General features: G+C 34.7%; 1 protein-coding gene across 1 annotated transcript in view; it reads right to left on the reverse strand.

Moving 5' to 3' along the window:
* Positions 1 to 10,148: 10,148 nt before the first annotated feature.
* The window catches only part of LOC136036795 (protein furry-like), a gene marked incomplete in the record, with an annotated part of 187,120 nt that continues 180,898 nt past the window's right edge, over positions 10,149 to 16,370 (reverse strand). Inside the window, 3 exon segments of the mRNA XM_065719126.1 lie at positions 10,149 to 10,404; positions 11,471 to 11,568; positions 13,223 to 13,410. Coding sequence (XP_065575198.1) covers positions 10,253 to 10,404; positions 11,471 to 11,568; positions 13,223 to 13,410 — 438 coding nt within the window.

The raw sequence follows: 16,370 nt of genomic DNA on the forward strand, positions 1-16,370 counted from the left end.
GCACTCTTGACTCTCTATCTCTCTCTGTGCTTGTGTGTCTGACCGTCTCTGTTTATATTTGTGTTTCTGACTCCAGTTACTTGCGTGAATGTTTTTGTCTCTCTCTAACTGTGCCTGTGTGACTGATTGACTGTTTCTTCGTCTCAATATCTGTCTTTGTGTGATCATATGTTAGATTCTGTGTGGTTTTGCGTGTTTTTTCTCTCTCTCTTTTTCTCTCATTCTCCCTTTCTTTATCTCTCTCTCCCATTCTCTCACTCTGCCTGTGTATCTGATTTTGTGTGTGAGTTTTTGTCTCACTGTCTTCCTTTGTGTGTTCACGAGTCTGAATTTTTGTGCGTATGTGTGTTTTTGTCTCTCTCTGTACCTGTGTGTACTAGTGCCTGTTCGCATGTCTCTGTCTGCCTGTGTATATGACTTTGTGTGTTTGTGCGTATTTTTATCGCTCTATCTCTGCATGTAGGTCTGACCGTTTGCTTGCCTGTGACAGCCTGGCTATGTATCTGACTTTGTGTGTTGTGTGTGACTGTTTTTTGTCTTTCTTCCCCTTTTTTCTCTCTTCGTGCTTTAGCGTCTGACTTTTTCTTTGCCTGGTACTGTGTGCCTGTGTGTCCGAATATTTTGGTGTGTGCCTTTTTTTTATCTCTCTCTCTCTGTGTGCTCGTAGGTCCGACCATCTATTTGCCTGTCTCTGTTGTGGACTTTGTGTGAGTGTCTCTCTCTCTCTCTCTCTGCGTCTGTATATTTCAGTCTGTGCATGTGAGTGTGTCTGTTTTTGTCTTTATGTCTCTTGTTGTGTGTTCATGTGTCTAACTCTGTGTGTATGTGTTTTTTGTCTCTCGCTGTGCCTGTGTGTCTCAGCGTCTGTTTACTTGTCTTTATGTATCTGTGTGTCTAAATTTGTGTATTTTTGTGTGTGTTTTTATCTCTCTCTCTGTCCATGGGTCTGACCGTATGTTTGCCTCCCTCAGCATTCATATGTATTTGACTGTGTGTTTTGGCGTGTGAGTGTGTTTTGTATCTCCCTCTCTCTCTCTCTTTATCTCTCTCTCTCTCTCTCAAAGACCATCTCTCTCTATCCATCTGTTTTCCTATCATTGTGTGCCTCTGTGTCTCACTCTATTTATTTGTTTGTGTTTTTATCTCCCCCTCTTTTCCCGTGGGTCTGATCGTCTGTTTGCCTGTCCCTGTGTGTAGGCTTTGTGTATGTTTGTGTTTATGTGTGTTTTGTCTCTCTTTGTGCTGTTGTGTCAGTCCGTCTGTTTGTCTGTCTCTGTGTCTGTCTTTTTGTGTTTGTGTGCCTTGTTCTGTGTGTTTGTGTGAGTTTTTTAGTCTTTCTCTAACTTTACCCGTGTGTCCGAGCATCTGTTTTTCTGTCTTTGTATCTGGTTACATGCCTCTGTGTCTGACTTTGTGTTTGTTTCTCTCTCTCTCTGTCTCTCTCTCTCTGTGCCCATGGGTTTGACCATCTGTTCGCCTGTCTCTATGTGGTGAATTTGGAAAAAAACCTGCCCATCTCTCTAAGACTTCGGTGAAAAATCTAGTAACTTATCTCAGACTCTCGTAGACCCCCTATCAGCCTGGTAGTAGCATTTTTGTCTCTGAAAATTTCTTTTCTTGCGCCTCTGACTTTTAGATAAATATTCTAAATATTGGAGTTATTAGCGTACCCTAAAAATAATGGAAATACGAAAAAGTAATACAATAAAACATATTTATTGAAATAATGACATGTGGAATATCATCATAAAAAATGAATCCTTTGAATCCATCTCATAAAATACTTCATTGTGTTTTCTCCTGAGTAAAATATTATGGAGTCCTGCACAGCTTCGAAGAATCTTGCCATACCTTTCATCGTTTATATTGTTGGGTTCATTGACTGTATCTGTTGGTAAACCCATGATGGTAGTAGTAACGTTTGCCAGTGCTGTATTTTTCATCAATACATTTTCATATTCCTTGATGATATTGTTTGTTAATGTGTTTTCTCCTGAGTAAAATATTATGGAGTCCTGCACAGCTTCGAAGAATCTTGCCATACCTTTCATCGTTTATATTGTTGGGTTCATTGACTGTATCTGTTGGTAAACCCATGATGGTAGTAGTAACGTTTGCCAGTGCTGTATTTTTCATCAATACATTTTCATATTCCTTGATGATATTGTTTGTTAATGCCCTTTTGTTTTACTTGCAGTTTCACCGCCTATTACGACATTATTTTTACATAGGTTACAGTTCTTGCAACTGGATAAAATATGGAAAATAACATTGGTGCTGGAGTTGGTCTTTTCTTCTTCTTGTGCTCTTTTTGAATGCCAGAAAGATAGTGATAGGGTCTATCAACAGGTAATGTGTTACCAGAAGCCTAAGCAAGAAGTTGGCCTTCGTCATCAATTAAAAGTCTTAGGTTTGCATTCTCTTGTAGCACTATCATTTCTGAAAATATTACGCTTGCATACTTTGATGATGGAAATTCTTGGGCACTCCAAAGGAATTTAACCCTTCATTCCCATGTCATGGCAAGCATACACTTCCAATAACACTCCATTAGTGCTTGTTTCATAGTTCAAATATTTGTCTTTGAGCATTCAACTATATGATAACTTTTTCATGAACACACAATTTCTTGAAGTGTTTCATCTTCACCATTTAAATAAGATTTGAGTGTTTATCCTCTCAATGTACAAATAATGTTGTTCAAAAACGTAAAATAAACTAGCTATTGTCCATAATCAGCAATAGATTACCAAGGAGGCAACCGTATGGAAAATCGTGGAATCGACGGAACCTGGAGGGGAATTGCTGGAATCAGAATTCTGATATTCGTGGAAGAAGTGGGGGACTCATAACAGACAGATCCGGAGCCAGGTTTGGAACTGGGATCGGAGATGGCATAGTAAGAACTTGAGCCGGATAAACGGTGTGGAAGTTTTTACCTCAATTTAAAAGATCGATTGTAGCGTATATGCTTATATTTGTAGGAAAATGTCAGAAAATGCTATAGGTGTAGTAATGCGAGTCAGATGGTGCTAAGAACGAGCCATTGACTGTCAAGGTTGCGCGATTTGCCTTGGACTATCCCGTTCTAACAATTAAATTGTATGTTCCCATTGTTCAAATAAAAAATATCTATGGGGCAGTCCAAATGTAAGAAAACGTTCAAGTGTAGAAAATAATCCTTTCCCGCCTGTATAATATGGGTTGCAGTGCCCTAAGAATAATTTATTTTAGTAATGTTTGTAAATTTATTTATTAATAGAACTTGTATGTAGAAAAATCTTCATTCTTAGACCCTATTTTTAACCTCGAGACTTTTTTCAAGAAAGCTTTTTCCTTCGTAACATTTTGTAACTCCAACACGTTTTTTTCGAAGTGTTTTTTCTTCACGACGTTTTTTTCTCTACTACTTTTTTTCTTCGTGACGTTTTTTGTGATGTTTTTTCTTTGTGACGTTTTTTCCACGTTTTTAACTTTAAGGCGTTGTTTTTTCTCAGTGACGTTATTTTCTTTTAGATATTTTTTCTTCGCGACGTAGTTTTCTTCATGACTTTGTTTTAACTTCGAGACATTGTTCTTTCGTTGTGATATATTTTTCTTCGAAACGTTTTTTTAGCTTTGAGATGTTTTTCTCCGTGATATTTTATCGTTGTGACGTTTTTTCGAGACACTTTTTCTTCGCGACGTTTTTGTACTTTGTGACACTGTTTTTTCATTATGACGTTTTTTCTTCGAGATATTTTTGTTCGTGACATTTGAAAAAAAAAGGAGGGAGTTTTTGACCCAGTCATATTCATCACAATACCGTATCTATCCATTTCTTGTCAAAAACCAGAAAAAGTTTTAAGGGGAGATGGACCCTGACGTACTCGTAACGCGTATTCTACAAACAATCATGTTAAGGCTCGAGCTAAAAAATAATCCATGGACTAAATTCTAAATTTTAAGAATAACTAGTAGGGTAGTCAAGGGAATTGTACAATCTAACAAGGCAAGCACGATTACGTCACCCTCACATGTAGATATTGGACCAAGGTCAATATTTTACAACCGGGGCTTTTTCTGTTGGCTAGCGGATCCTAAACTCTAATAAGTTATGCGAGACAATGTAACAAACACCTGCATATTGAAGAAAACATTGGCATAAGTAAACAATAATTCCTTTTACGTAACATACCGGTGTACTATAGTAGACATGTTTTTGCGGGGTTACAAAGGCCCCCCGAGGAAAAAATCTCAAAGAAAATCTTGGAGAATATGACATCTTGATGTAAAAAAATATCACTTAAAGTATTATGTAACACTGACGTGTGCATCGTCATTACATAACAAAAGCCGTTTTGACATTAAACATTTAAATTTACAAAAACCTACAGCATCCTCTGCAAGAACCTATATCATTGACAAGGCCGTCCAAATTTTCTGGCGCAATGATGCTTACTTAACAGCTCAAAAAGTTCAATATGTAACACCTGCCAGACTGTACACAGTGAAACGTAAAATCCATATCATTACATAACAAACAAATGCACTACAGTATTGCGTAGACCCAGGTGCGCGTAATAACGCCTTGAGAAGTTAATAGCTCCAATAGTATACTCCCTATGGTTGCAATCAAAAGAATTATGGCCCCGCTACTCTTACCTTAATTCTAAAAATGAAGATCTGCGTTAAAAATTCAAACAAAAAGAAATTATCCTACAAACTGGTAAGAGCTATGTCAAAAAATTTTAACGAGCATAAATTCTACTATTTACTCGTATGAGTGGAGCTCATGACCATAAAATTCTTTATTTGGGAGGTAAGACTGGATCCTCCCTTCTCACATAAGCGCCTTGTAAGCGAGCTGAGTTAAGTTTCAAGTATTTTACTGTCCAACATGTAGTAGGCATAGGGGCAACGCCGTATCCAGTGGAGGTATTAGGGGGTTTGACTTCCCCCAAAATGGTTTTGTAACTTGTAAAAACGTAACAAAAATGAATATAAATTTTATTTTTTTATGCGCTCTTAAAAGTTTTTTGTATCCCCACCCCCACCCAAAACAAAATACTGAATACATTGTTGCATAGGGGTGTCTACATATTTTTGCCCTGGCCTTAATTAAAAAACAGCTTTCTTTTTTGTGAGGGAAGGGGATAATTTCTTTTTAAAATGAGTACCCCCTTCTTATATTTGTTTAAATTGGCCCCACTGTTGTCACATCTTTTTTAAGCCATGGTATCAAGTGCAAATGTAATGGTATCGCTTATCAAATTTGAAAAAAAATGATGAATGAGAATCAAATGATTCTAATCTTTTGCTATTTTAGTTTAGTATAGAAAATTGTTTAGTCTGATTGTTATCTATGTTACACCTAATTTAATCTACTGAAAATGAATCCATCAGCACCGATCCCCTATGAACCTTTCCCTGCTAAAGAGGGCCTCAAGCGCAATAAGCTCTTTAAACGGTTCGCCAGGTGTTATGGACTCTTTTGGAGCTTATTATAGAGCACAATTTTACCTGACAGAGAATGGCTACGCCCTAAATGACTACTGTTCATATAATTAGGAGCACCAAGTTTTCTTTTTGATTATACCACAAAGTAATTTTTACTTAATACCATCAGTTTTTCTGTTGTTTTCTACAGTCACTCGGCTTGATGATAATAACGGGAAATAACTTTTTATTTCTGTAAAACATGCCACCGTCAATTTGAAGAATTCGTGTTAAGGTCAGATATTAAATAAATATATATCTATATGTATTGAGCAGTAATTTAGTACATAATTTCAATAATAAGTGTGTAGTATTTTAGTAGAAAAGATTTTATTCAGATAGAAAAAGTATAATTTGGTAACTGTAAAGTATCATACCCTGGCACTTATACATGATTTAGTTTCGGGGGGGGGGGAGGCGGAACCCCGAAAATAAAATAGGAAATTAATTGGCAAATCCGAACATTTCAGGAAGATGGTTTGAGAACTATTGAACTAGGACCATATTTAGTGAGAATGAGTTTCGGGATCGACAGATGACAGTCAAAAATATATGCAATTGACTTACATATTGTCGCCGCAAACTGCGACAAATGTTTAGACAGTGGTATTGCCAAGAAAACTTTTTTTCATTTTTTTTGGGGGGAGGGGGAATAGGGGCTTCCCGATCAACACTGACAACTGCACCGATATACTATACAAGTGGAGCAGAGTGGTATGTCCAATAGGGTTTTGGCGAATTTAGGTAATCACAAACTACTCAACGAATAAACTTTAATTACCAAGTTTGGGTGTTCGTATGTAAAATTAGAGTGTCCGAGGAAACTCATATGCTGGGTTTCAATTTATTTCCGTGGCCTTCATGGGTAGATTTTGAGGTTCTGGCGCTGGTGAGGTCGGATCATATGCCAATTAGGGCAAAGATAGAATTGAAATTAGAGAAAAAAGGTGCAGACAAAAAGAAAAAGGAATAACGGGTAAGGGTAGGGCAATTGAAAATAGAGAAATAACGGTCTATATTAATGAAGATCCGCTTTAAATATCTCCTAAGGTGGAACAGTCATTTCAGGAGAAAATAATGGAAAAAAATGAGCAAGAACGTTTGGAGGGAAGCCTGAGACTAGCAGAAGATGGAGAAGTTTAGGCTCTATAGGCCTGAGTCAAGTAGTATATTCATTAGAGGAGAGGATTGCAACTAGGAGAAAGAGGGCTGAGGAGATCTTTTTTGATAGCGAGTGTCGAGCTAGGAGAAATAGATTGAATAGACGTCAACAGTGGTACCCCTTTAAAAAAAAGGAAACCCATTAGAACATGAGAATTATAGGCTTATAACACTAGGGAACACATTGAGTAAACTATTCTCTAAGATTTTGTGTATAAGGCTAGGAAGTTCGGGCAGAATTTAAAGAAAATTATAGTAAAATAAATCAGGTATTTATTTTACATAGTTTAATTAGAAAATATACTAGGAAAAAGCGAGATGAGCTGTTGTAGCGTTTCTAGACCTTAGAGGGGCGTTTAATGGAGTTGATAGGGAATTACTGATAAAAAGTCTATTCGAAATAAGACTGCCGAGACCATTTATAATGATTATAGTTAAGATTTATTCGGTAATGAGGGTAGCTAGGGTTGGCAGGCGTATATCGAGGGTAGTACAAAGCAGGATAGGAGTGAAACAAGGATGCACTTTGTCTTCTAGGCTATTCTCTCTATATGTTAATGATATAGAGGAATATCTGAAGCAGAAAAAGGCACTAAGTGTCAAATTGCTTACAGCTAGTATGATTTTATTACTGTTTGCAGATGACATTGAATACACAAAAGTCGATAGTTATGGTGTTTAGGACTAGCGGGAAAATAGGGGGGGGGGTAAAATTTGGCTATAGAGATAATCTAATAGAAAGTGCAAGAGGCATACAGTGGAAGTGGTAAAATAATGGAATAGGCTAATGGGAATGTTCCTTATAAATAGTATTAAGGAGTTAGGCATAAAAGATATTATGCTGCAGAAGAGAATTTTTAGGGAGGGTTGATTTCAGGGTACTTGTATGATTTACCTCCTTCCTAACATTCTTCTAATATGTTTCTCTGACTAATGAAATATACCAAAGTAAGATAAAAATATAATACTTTCGAAACAAATTTGGGCTATATATTTGCAAATTAAGGGGCATGGGGGTAAAATATAGCAGGTCTGCATGCCTGACGTATTGGGTACAATTATTTTGCATATTTTGTAGTAGATTTTGTTTTCTAACTTCGCACTGTCTAAATACTTTACCCCACCCCCTAATGTACAAATATATTGCTCAAATTATATTATCTCCATCTATTTTGTCACTTCTCTTTGTCTTGACTCACGCTAAGCTGAAAGAAACTAGAAAAACAACCGATTCTATAGAGCGGTAGGAGTTTATCATACAAGTGCCAGTTTCTATAGTACATTATGGATCAGAACTGTGGGGGTGTGAGAAAGGAATGGGGCTACAAACCATTCAGCTTAGGCACTTCAAGAGACTGTGAGGTTTCAATGATAGGCTTAATATTCTAGTATTAAGCGGAGATTTAGGCCTAGATACTTTTAGGAATTACAGACTAGTAAAAATGGTTAAATTTTGAGAAAGGATAAAATCATTCCCGAGGATAGAATAGTTAAGGTAGCATATAGAGAAATGATGAAAGATAATAGGAAAGATTCGTGGCCAAATCGAATAAGGAAAATATTGATTAGTCGTGGGATGCCAGGAATTTGGAATCAGGGGGCAAGCATAGGAGGAAAAGTAAGATCTGTGGCAAGAGTTAAAGATTGTACTGCAAGAGCAGGAGATCCAATTATGGCAGACTGGTCGGATCGCGACAGCGTCTCCGGGTGTGTACGTTGAGGTCAAGGAGGCATGGGGGAGGAATATTATTTAAAAGTATTTCATGAATACTTTTAAATAATATTAAAGGGAAAAGTATTTCAGGGGAAGATATAAGGTGGCTCATTTCAACAAGGGTGATTTTATAGCTTTCAGTGAACGAAGGAAGTATTTGGGAGATTTAGGTCGCGGAAGTGTCCCGATGTGCGAAGAAATGATGACTTAGGCCACTTTACGTGCAATTGTAAGGAGTTAAAGGATTTGAGGGTAGAAACTTTTGGGACTGGCGTAAATGGGAAGGATTGGATGGTGAGAATTTTAAAAAGTAACTGTAAAGTGGATATTAAGAATGCAGGGAGGTACGTGTGTGTAGCCATGCAGCCCAGATATTTTTGGAGGGTGCGCGATAGGCGGGGCAACAAAGTAATGTCGAAATTTACTTTATATGGTGTGCTTTGAGTATTTTGCTTTTTGTAGCCATGGTCCATGTAGCTTTAAAGTATTTAAAATATCATGTCTGTGACACTTTGTGTAATTGTGTTAGTTTTATGGTATTAAGTGCCTTATTATGGTTATTTTCGTTTTGCAATTGTTATGCTTTTTTCATTGTTACTACTATATAAAATATTATGTGTGTCAGAATAATATGCTATTATTTTGTGTTATTCGTTGTTTTTGCATTGGCCCAAAGTCGCTCTTGTTGCAATAAATATCTATCTATCTATGTTTAACATTTTGATTAGTTTTCTGTTATAAAAGTGGACATTTTAGCTAAAGAAGGAATTCCAAAAACAATATAAAATAGAATGACCCTGATAAATCAAATACCTATCCAAAAATCTGTTTTATAGTGAATTACATATTATACACAGGGCACGGAGTTAAACCCAACCCTCCCTCTTCCATCTCCCAAAGCAAAGTTAACATAAAACATCAAAACATTAACTTTTAGATCAAGGGTAAGTGAGCAAGAATTTCATTGAATGGCAAACACGTTTAAGGGAACTGTGCTTTTTTGTCAGAAGCGTATCATATTTGTGAGGTCATTATAGGATGATCCATTTTTTAACATTTAACTTTAATTATTCTGAGGGGATGTGGGAGGTATTGGCCCTCTTGGAAGCAAAAAAAAGAAAAAAAAAAAGCTATTTACCAAATTAAGGAGAAAAAAGGATTTTGCCTTTGATGGAGTGATTAAGATCCTTGTTCACTTTTTTTTTTACTATTAAATCATAATAAGCTGCAGTAAATCATACGAAATTTCTTAAATTGACATGCAAAAATATATTAGAATTCATTCCTCAAAAACGTTCAGAAATCAAATAAAAAGACAAGTTTTATTTTTGACTGAATGTAAGGAGCGAAATTAAAACTTAAAACAAAGACAAATTATTCCGTATATGAAAGGGACTTTTCCCTCCTCAACGACTCGCTCTTTACGCTAAATTTTGAAACTTTCTCGCAACTCTACTTGCTAAAACAATGAAAAACTTTAGCGTAAAGAGTGGGGCGTTGAGGGGGGACAGCCCCTTTAATATACGGAATAATTTCTGTTCGTTTTAAGTTTGCATATGGCTCCTTACTTTCAGTTTTAAAAAAATGTTTTTTTTTTATTTAATCTATATTATGAATCAAAATAGGTGTAATATTTTGAAAAATGTCCAAAAAACTCCTTGTGCATCTCGCATGTTCTTTGAGGTGACAAAACTGTACAAAGAAAAAAAAAACACTAACATAGCATTAAACATAATCGTTAGTGTCCAATTTTCTTCTATGGCATCTGGTTTCACAAAATAGTAAAGTGAAAACCTTATGGAAAAAGAAAAACAGATTTGATTTTATTACCTCCAATAGAATATGAAATAATATGTGAGTTACACGAGATGACAAAAATAAAGAAAACAAAAAGAAGAACTAGCATTCGGTTTTCATTGTTGTGTTTGAAATTCCAATGTTGCCATGTTCTGCTGATTTGAGAGCTGATTGAATTAAAAGTACATTCTCCATTAGCTTTTCGCATTGTTCTGCCATTTTTTCGTCTGAGAATATAATTGCAAAGATACAGCCTAAAAATGAAAAAAAGAAATACATAACACGGCTTATCTCACTGACTGTGTTTTTGTTATTACTACGACTTATGAGGATTATTTTTGGAATATTTACTGGATTTTGCAGACAATTTCTATCCTGGGAAACTGTTTTCCAGTAAGAGACATAGCTAAAATGTAAAAACGAGAGAGAGAGAGAAAGAGAGAGAGAGAGAGAGAGAGAGAGAGAGAGAGAGAGAGAGAGAGAGAGAGAGAGAGAGAGAGAGAGAGAGAGAGAGAGAGAGAGAGAGAGAGAGAGAGAGAGAGGAGAGAGAGTCTATTTCCCTTTTAAAGGAAAAATTTTCAATTTAAAGAATCAAAATGTAAAAAAAAAAAAATAAATAAAATGTGTAAAACTGTAATGGCAAAAAAAATGCTTTTCACAAATTTGATTACTTTTTCTTCCAGCCTAGATTATTATTATTATCGGAAAAACTATTAGCAACAAGACCCCCCTCCCCCCCAAAAAAAATCTTTTTCCAACCCGGACGTTTTTTTTATCAGGTTTGCTTCACAGTTTTTCAAGTGTTGTAATTATTAGCAGAGTAATAGATTTCCTATTTTTGTGCACTATGTAATTATCAACAATATAATAAAAAAAAATGAAATGACAAAAAATAAAAGGTAGAAAAGGTGAAAAACTGGGGAGGGGGATTTGTTTTTTAAATCTATGTTAGATTGAATCTGTGTTCTACTGGAAGTAATAAACCAAAAATTGATTAAATTTTCAAATTGATACAGAATTCGATAAAAAAGTATTCATATCAGTATTTATTTCATGATTATACGCAACAAAAAAATATAGTACAATACCAAATTACTGAAACTAAAATTAAAAGAAGAAAAATACAAAACAAAATGTAGAAATGGCTTCAAAAACTCAAGCTGGAATGTTAAGACTCGGGACCCACTCCGAATGTTAAGTTTCGGAGACCCGCTTTTAACATATGAAATAGCAAACTAAGCAATATTGATAAATCGTGTTGATAAATTGATAAACTTCTGAAACCCCTTGCTAAAGATCTGAATAGTAAGCACAGTTTACCTCCTTTTTTATCTGAATGATATTTACAATAGATGTCAATGATTCCGTGTACTTCCTCTTCACTTGAATGCCCGAAATGTCCACGTGGCCAGATATACCTTAAAAAGAGATAAATTGATGGAACAGAATAATTTAGGGTATGAAAGGTTGTGCATTGAAAAGTACCAACCACGAAAAACGCCACATACAAAGCGTACCATAGGAGTAAAATGCAATTGTACCATGTGCCACGCATACCAAAAGCCAAGTACCTTACAACAAGGGATAAATGGGCAGAATTTTAGGGTGAAGAGGGATAAAGAAAAGAAAAATACGACAATAAAGAATACGATTAGAATAGTTTCCAAAAATAATATGAATATCTCAGTACCTTAAATCGTGTTAGGAGTAACAAGAATCTCGTCACATTTCTAAACAAAGCAAAAACAAAAATAAAGGCTCTACGATCTTCAATACTGCTAAACTAGGTGAATTTCGTACAAGAGGTTAGAAAGAAAATAAGAAGTGACAACATCAAACACACAACAAAAGGCATAGATTCAGTCTTGCCTTTTCGTTCTAACTTACTGTGTTTTCAGATTGATTTGATTTTCATATGGAATTTTTATAGAAATGTAAAATTTTTCTTTCATGACTCTTTCCAGAAAAAAAATACTACACAATTCAAGCATAGATTCTCCACTAAACCACTGAAAGTTCTTTGTGAGGTGAAAAACTTGCATAGAAATCAGTTCTGAAACCACTGCAGGCACTGAAACAAACTACAGATAAAAAAAGAAAAAAAGATGAAGAATAGTTATTGCCACTGAATAAAAACCTTATCTTGCCCGTCTTCAGTGTAAGAAAAGACACACACACATATATATATATATATATATATATATATATATATATATATATATATATATATATATATATATATATATATATATATATATATATATATATATATATATATATGTATATATAAAGAAAAAGAAAGAAAAAAAGAAACAGAAATGAGTCAGTGAGAAACCAAAAATCAAAAAATAAGAACCAAAAACAACCCATAGATTCATGAATCTATTACTCTTAGGAGGTTAGTCGTAAATTAAAGTGAAGCTAACGACACTACAATTAAAATGAATTTGTCGAGATATGCTGAGCTGATCTTCGTTTCTTGACCATTTATGAGGATATTAGCCATGGGAGGGTATCAGAGCATTATTTGCAGGGGGAGGTGGGGGTAACATCAAAATTAAGAAAGATATCCCAAAAAACTAACAAAGGAAAGTAAAGAGGGGGAGCAGGGGTCCATGAGCCAATGCTATCATGAATTACCCCGAGACGTTTTTGCTAAAATATCATCAAACTCATTGGTTTGCTCACTCTTAAATATTTTTGTATTTTATTTATTGTGTTTTTCACTTTCAAGCTTCAATATCCTAAATTTACCTTTTTCTATTTTTCTACAGCTGTTCCCAAACCACTTTTTTATTTTGTTTCATTATATTTCTTCAACGCAGAGAATAGCGTCAAAAAACTCAAACAAATAACATGTCTTAAGGAACTTTGGGACAATGTATACTGTAAATCCACCCTATGAATTCAAGGAGTTTGCAAGGTGTCTTCGTAGGATAGCTTTAGAGACGTTTAGGAACCCTTCACATGCCCCTTGAGTTGTAAGGAAAACCCCACATAGAATAAATTACGTAGTTTATGATATTTCTTTTCTTGTTTGGAAAGTTCAAAAACAAAACAATTGAATAATACCTATATAGCCAAACGTGTTTTAATGCTTTACTATATCGCCTGTTGATAAGCAGTTCAATGAGGGTGAATTCAGCTTGAGACCTGGATATATTTTGCTCTGATTCGGAATCTGGTTCAACTTCGTCATCATCAATAGAAGCCAGTAGCCCTTGGCGAACAGGTTCAACATCAGAGCTGAGATTGACACCCTAAAATTATAAGTACGCAAATGTTTGAATTTAAAAAAAAAAAACAAGAAATATATACTTATTTACGAAATCTATAGTGTTTTACATACAACAAAAACAACAAATACTTCAACTTAGTCTCACTCGTAAGGCTCTATGGCCACGAAAAAAACAGGGAAAAAAACAAAAACAAATACATTCATCATTTTTTTTTTCAAGTAACACATTCACATCACAAACCCAAATAATCCCCCCCCCAAAAAAAAGAAAAACAATCTAAGCTAGACAGGGGAGTAGTACATGATTCCACCTACACATAAAAAAAAAAAAAAACAGCAGACCCAATCCGGAGACATCAATTCCTCGGAAAACTGGGTAAATCTTAATTATTGGCAAGAAATCCTCTAACATACTTTTTGAAGATCCCAAACGAATGGCAGCCCCGCGCAGACTCTGGTAGACTGTTCCATATCATGTTACAAGCTATCAGAGGATTAAAGTCAGATCGCAGTGACGGAGTATACGGTATCTGTAAATTATTGGAAGTGCGGAAATAATAAATCGATTGCTCAGAAATAAAAAATATATTACTCCATAGTAGATTAGGAAGCTGGCTATGTAATCTCAAAAATTCAAAGAACCACAAGACAGAAAATAAAGAGATCTCAAGTCAAGCAAGGGTTTAAATAGGGAACGATTAGTATCCTCTATAAGAGTCCTTGCCTTATCATATAGTTTTGAAGTGGCTTCAGCGACAAGGGAAAAGTTGACATCCAAACAATAGAACAGTATGAAACATAAGGCTGAACAAGGCTGTAGAATGAGTAGTTGTATCACTGTTATTGTATGACACACCTATAACAATACTTAAGGGGTTATTTAGCTGATAAGCAAAGAAGAATCCAGTAAACATAACATATCTGGATCAACCATTAAAGTTACCTGTTTCCTACAGTGCCCTTCTCAATTTACAAGGACTATTTTCAGGTACACAAGCCTCGGTTAGGGACATCTCAGTAAAGCAATCCACCATAACTACTGAAAATACATATTTTTTTCAAAGCAAAACCGCCTGAGCTGGTTATCACAGTTTTATTACAAGAGAGGACCACTGGTATTGTTGACGACTCTAAGGTAAAGAATAATGAAAAAAAATATGAAAACTCCATCCTTCTAGGCTTAGAAGTTCTTTATACACATGCATATGACGAGAAATAAAAGCCAGAATATCCCTATTTTTCGCCCTCCGCCAGATACAACTTTAGATTTTGGTGAATTTTATTTTCCTCTTTTGTACAAATATTCAAGTATACAAATATCAACGACCAACCGCATTTTACAATTAATCTAATATTTTAATCACCATTTCGAATAAAAGGCAAGCCAAACATCGTATCGTTCAGATACAAAATCTTCTATAAAGAATAACAGCAAATTGAACTATTTCTACAGCGACAAATCTGTCAATCAATTACATTCTTTATCACTCAAAAGAATACAGGAGATTCAAAATGGCAAAAACGATAACGGAACAAATACATAAAGAAAATAAAATAACAGAACTCTAAGTCGCTTTAGTTTATTCTAGCCCATGATTGTTTTGATAAGTTAATTTTCGTAAGATGTTTTATGTTTTATATATATATATATATATATATATATATATATATATATATATATATATATATATATATATATTATTTATTTATTTATATATATATATATATATATATATATATATATATATATATATATATATATATATATATATATATATATATATATATATGTGTGTGTGTGTGTGTATATATGTATATATACAAAGTTTTTCAGTGAACAGGTCAGAGACCTGACAAATCGTAGGAGATTATCGATAAAAAAAAAAAATAAGGTTCAATAGAAGTTCATTTGACTGCAGAAACAGAGGTATAGATTTAGTATTCTGGGTAGGTTTTGAGTCACAACTACTAGTGTGGAAAGCACTAAGTTATGGCTGATGTCCTGATGACAAGAATAAGGGGCCCCTATCCCACAAAGGTTGTATCGGGTTCGGATCCTCAAAATACGTAACCAGAACACTAGCTCTTACATTTCACAAAGTTTGGATGAGATCCAACGATCTTTTTTGCCCCGTTTCCTGGTGATATGAATTATGGAGCTCCTCTCCTCCTGCAGAAGATGAATTGTGTCCAAGCATTCGAAATAACCTTACACGAAGACTTTGGACCATGAGCTCTATCCGTTGTGTATATATATGACATAATATATGATATACAACTTTGTTGTCATCATGATTTAAATTATAAGTGTCTTTTTTGTACATTTGTAGTCGGTTTTCGCTCTTGGATAGACTAATTTTACCTGTATAATTGCCTATGTAAGAAACTCTTAGCCAGTCACTAATCGAAAGTCCTGAAAACAACCATATAACATTATACAACAGGTATCTTAAGCCTGAAGTCAGCCAAGTATTTCTCATTGAACGATCATTGAATGATTAAAGGGTGATGAATTTTAAACTTTATTTTGATAAGTTTGTCCTATTTTGCCTCACTAAGATGAATGAAAACGACTTCCGACGGCTTTTTACGACGATCGAGGTGAAGCTTTGGAAAAGTCTTTTCTGGGGTGAGCGGGTAGGGGACATTCAAACTTCGTGTTGGGAGAAAAAAAGTAAATTCCTTCGGTTCTTATAAAAGTATACGTTATGGTTTTTCTTTTATTTTCACGTCTATTGTTCAACAGGGTCTTTGACTATTTTATCATATATCAATTATCTTTATCCAAATTCAAAAGAAAAATATTAAAAACTTTTATTCTATTTTGACAAACAACCTACATGGAAAGGAAGTAGAATCCACAGGGAACAAAGAAAAAGAGAATGTCAACAGACATTGAACTCAAAAAGAATGAGACAAAGCAGCCTAACAGCCAGACGTAAATATAAAATATAAAAATATGAAAATTGAATAATGAAAATT

The sequence above is a fragment of the Artemia franciscana genome, chromosome 16 (genome assembly GCF_032884065.1).
Source record: "Artemia franciscana chromosome 16, ASM3288406v1, whole genome shotgun sequence".
In the NCBI taxonomy this organism is placed as follows: Eukaryota; Metazoa; Arthropoda; class Branchiopoda; order Anostraca; family Artemiidae; genus Artemia; species Artemia franciscana.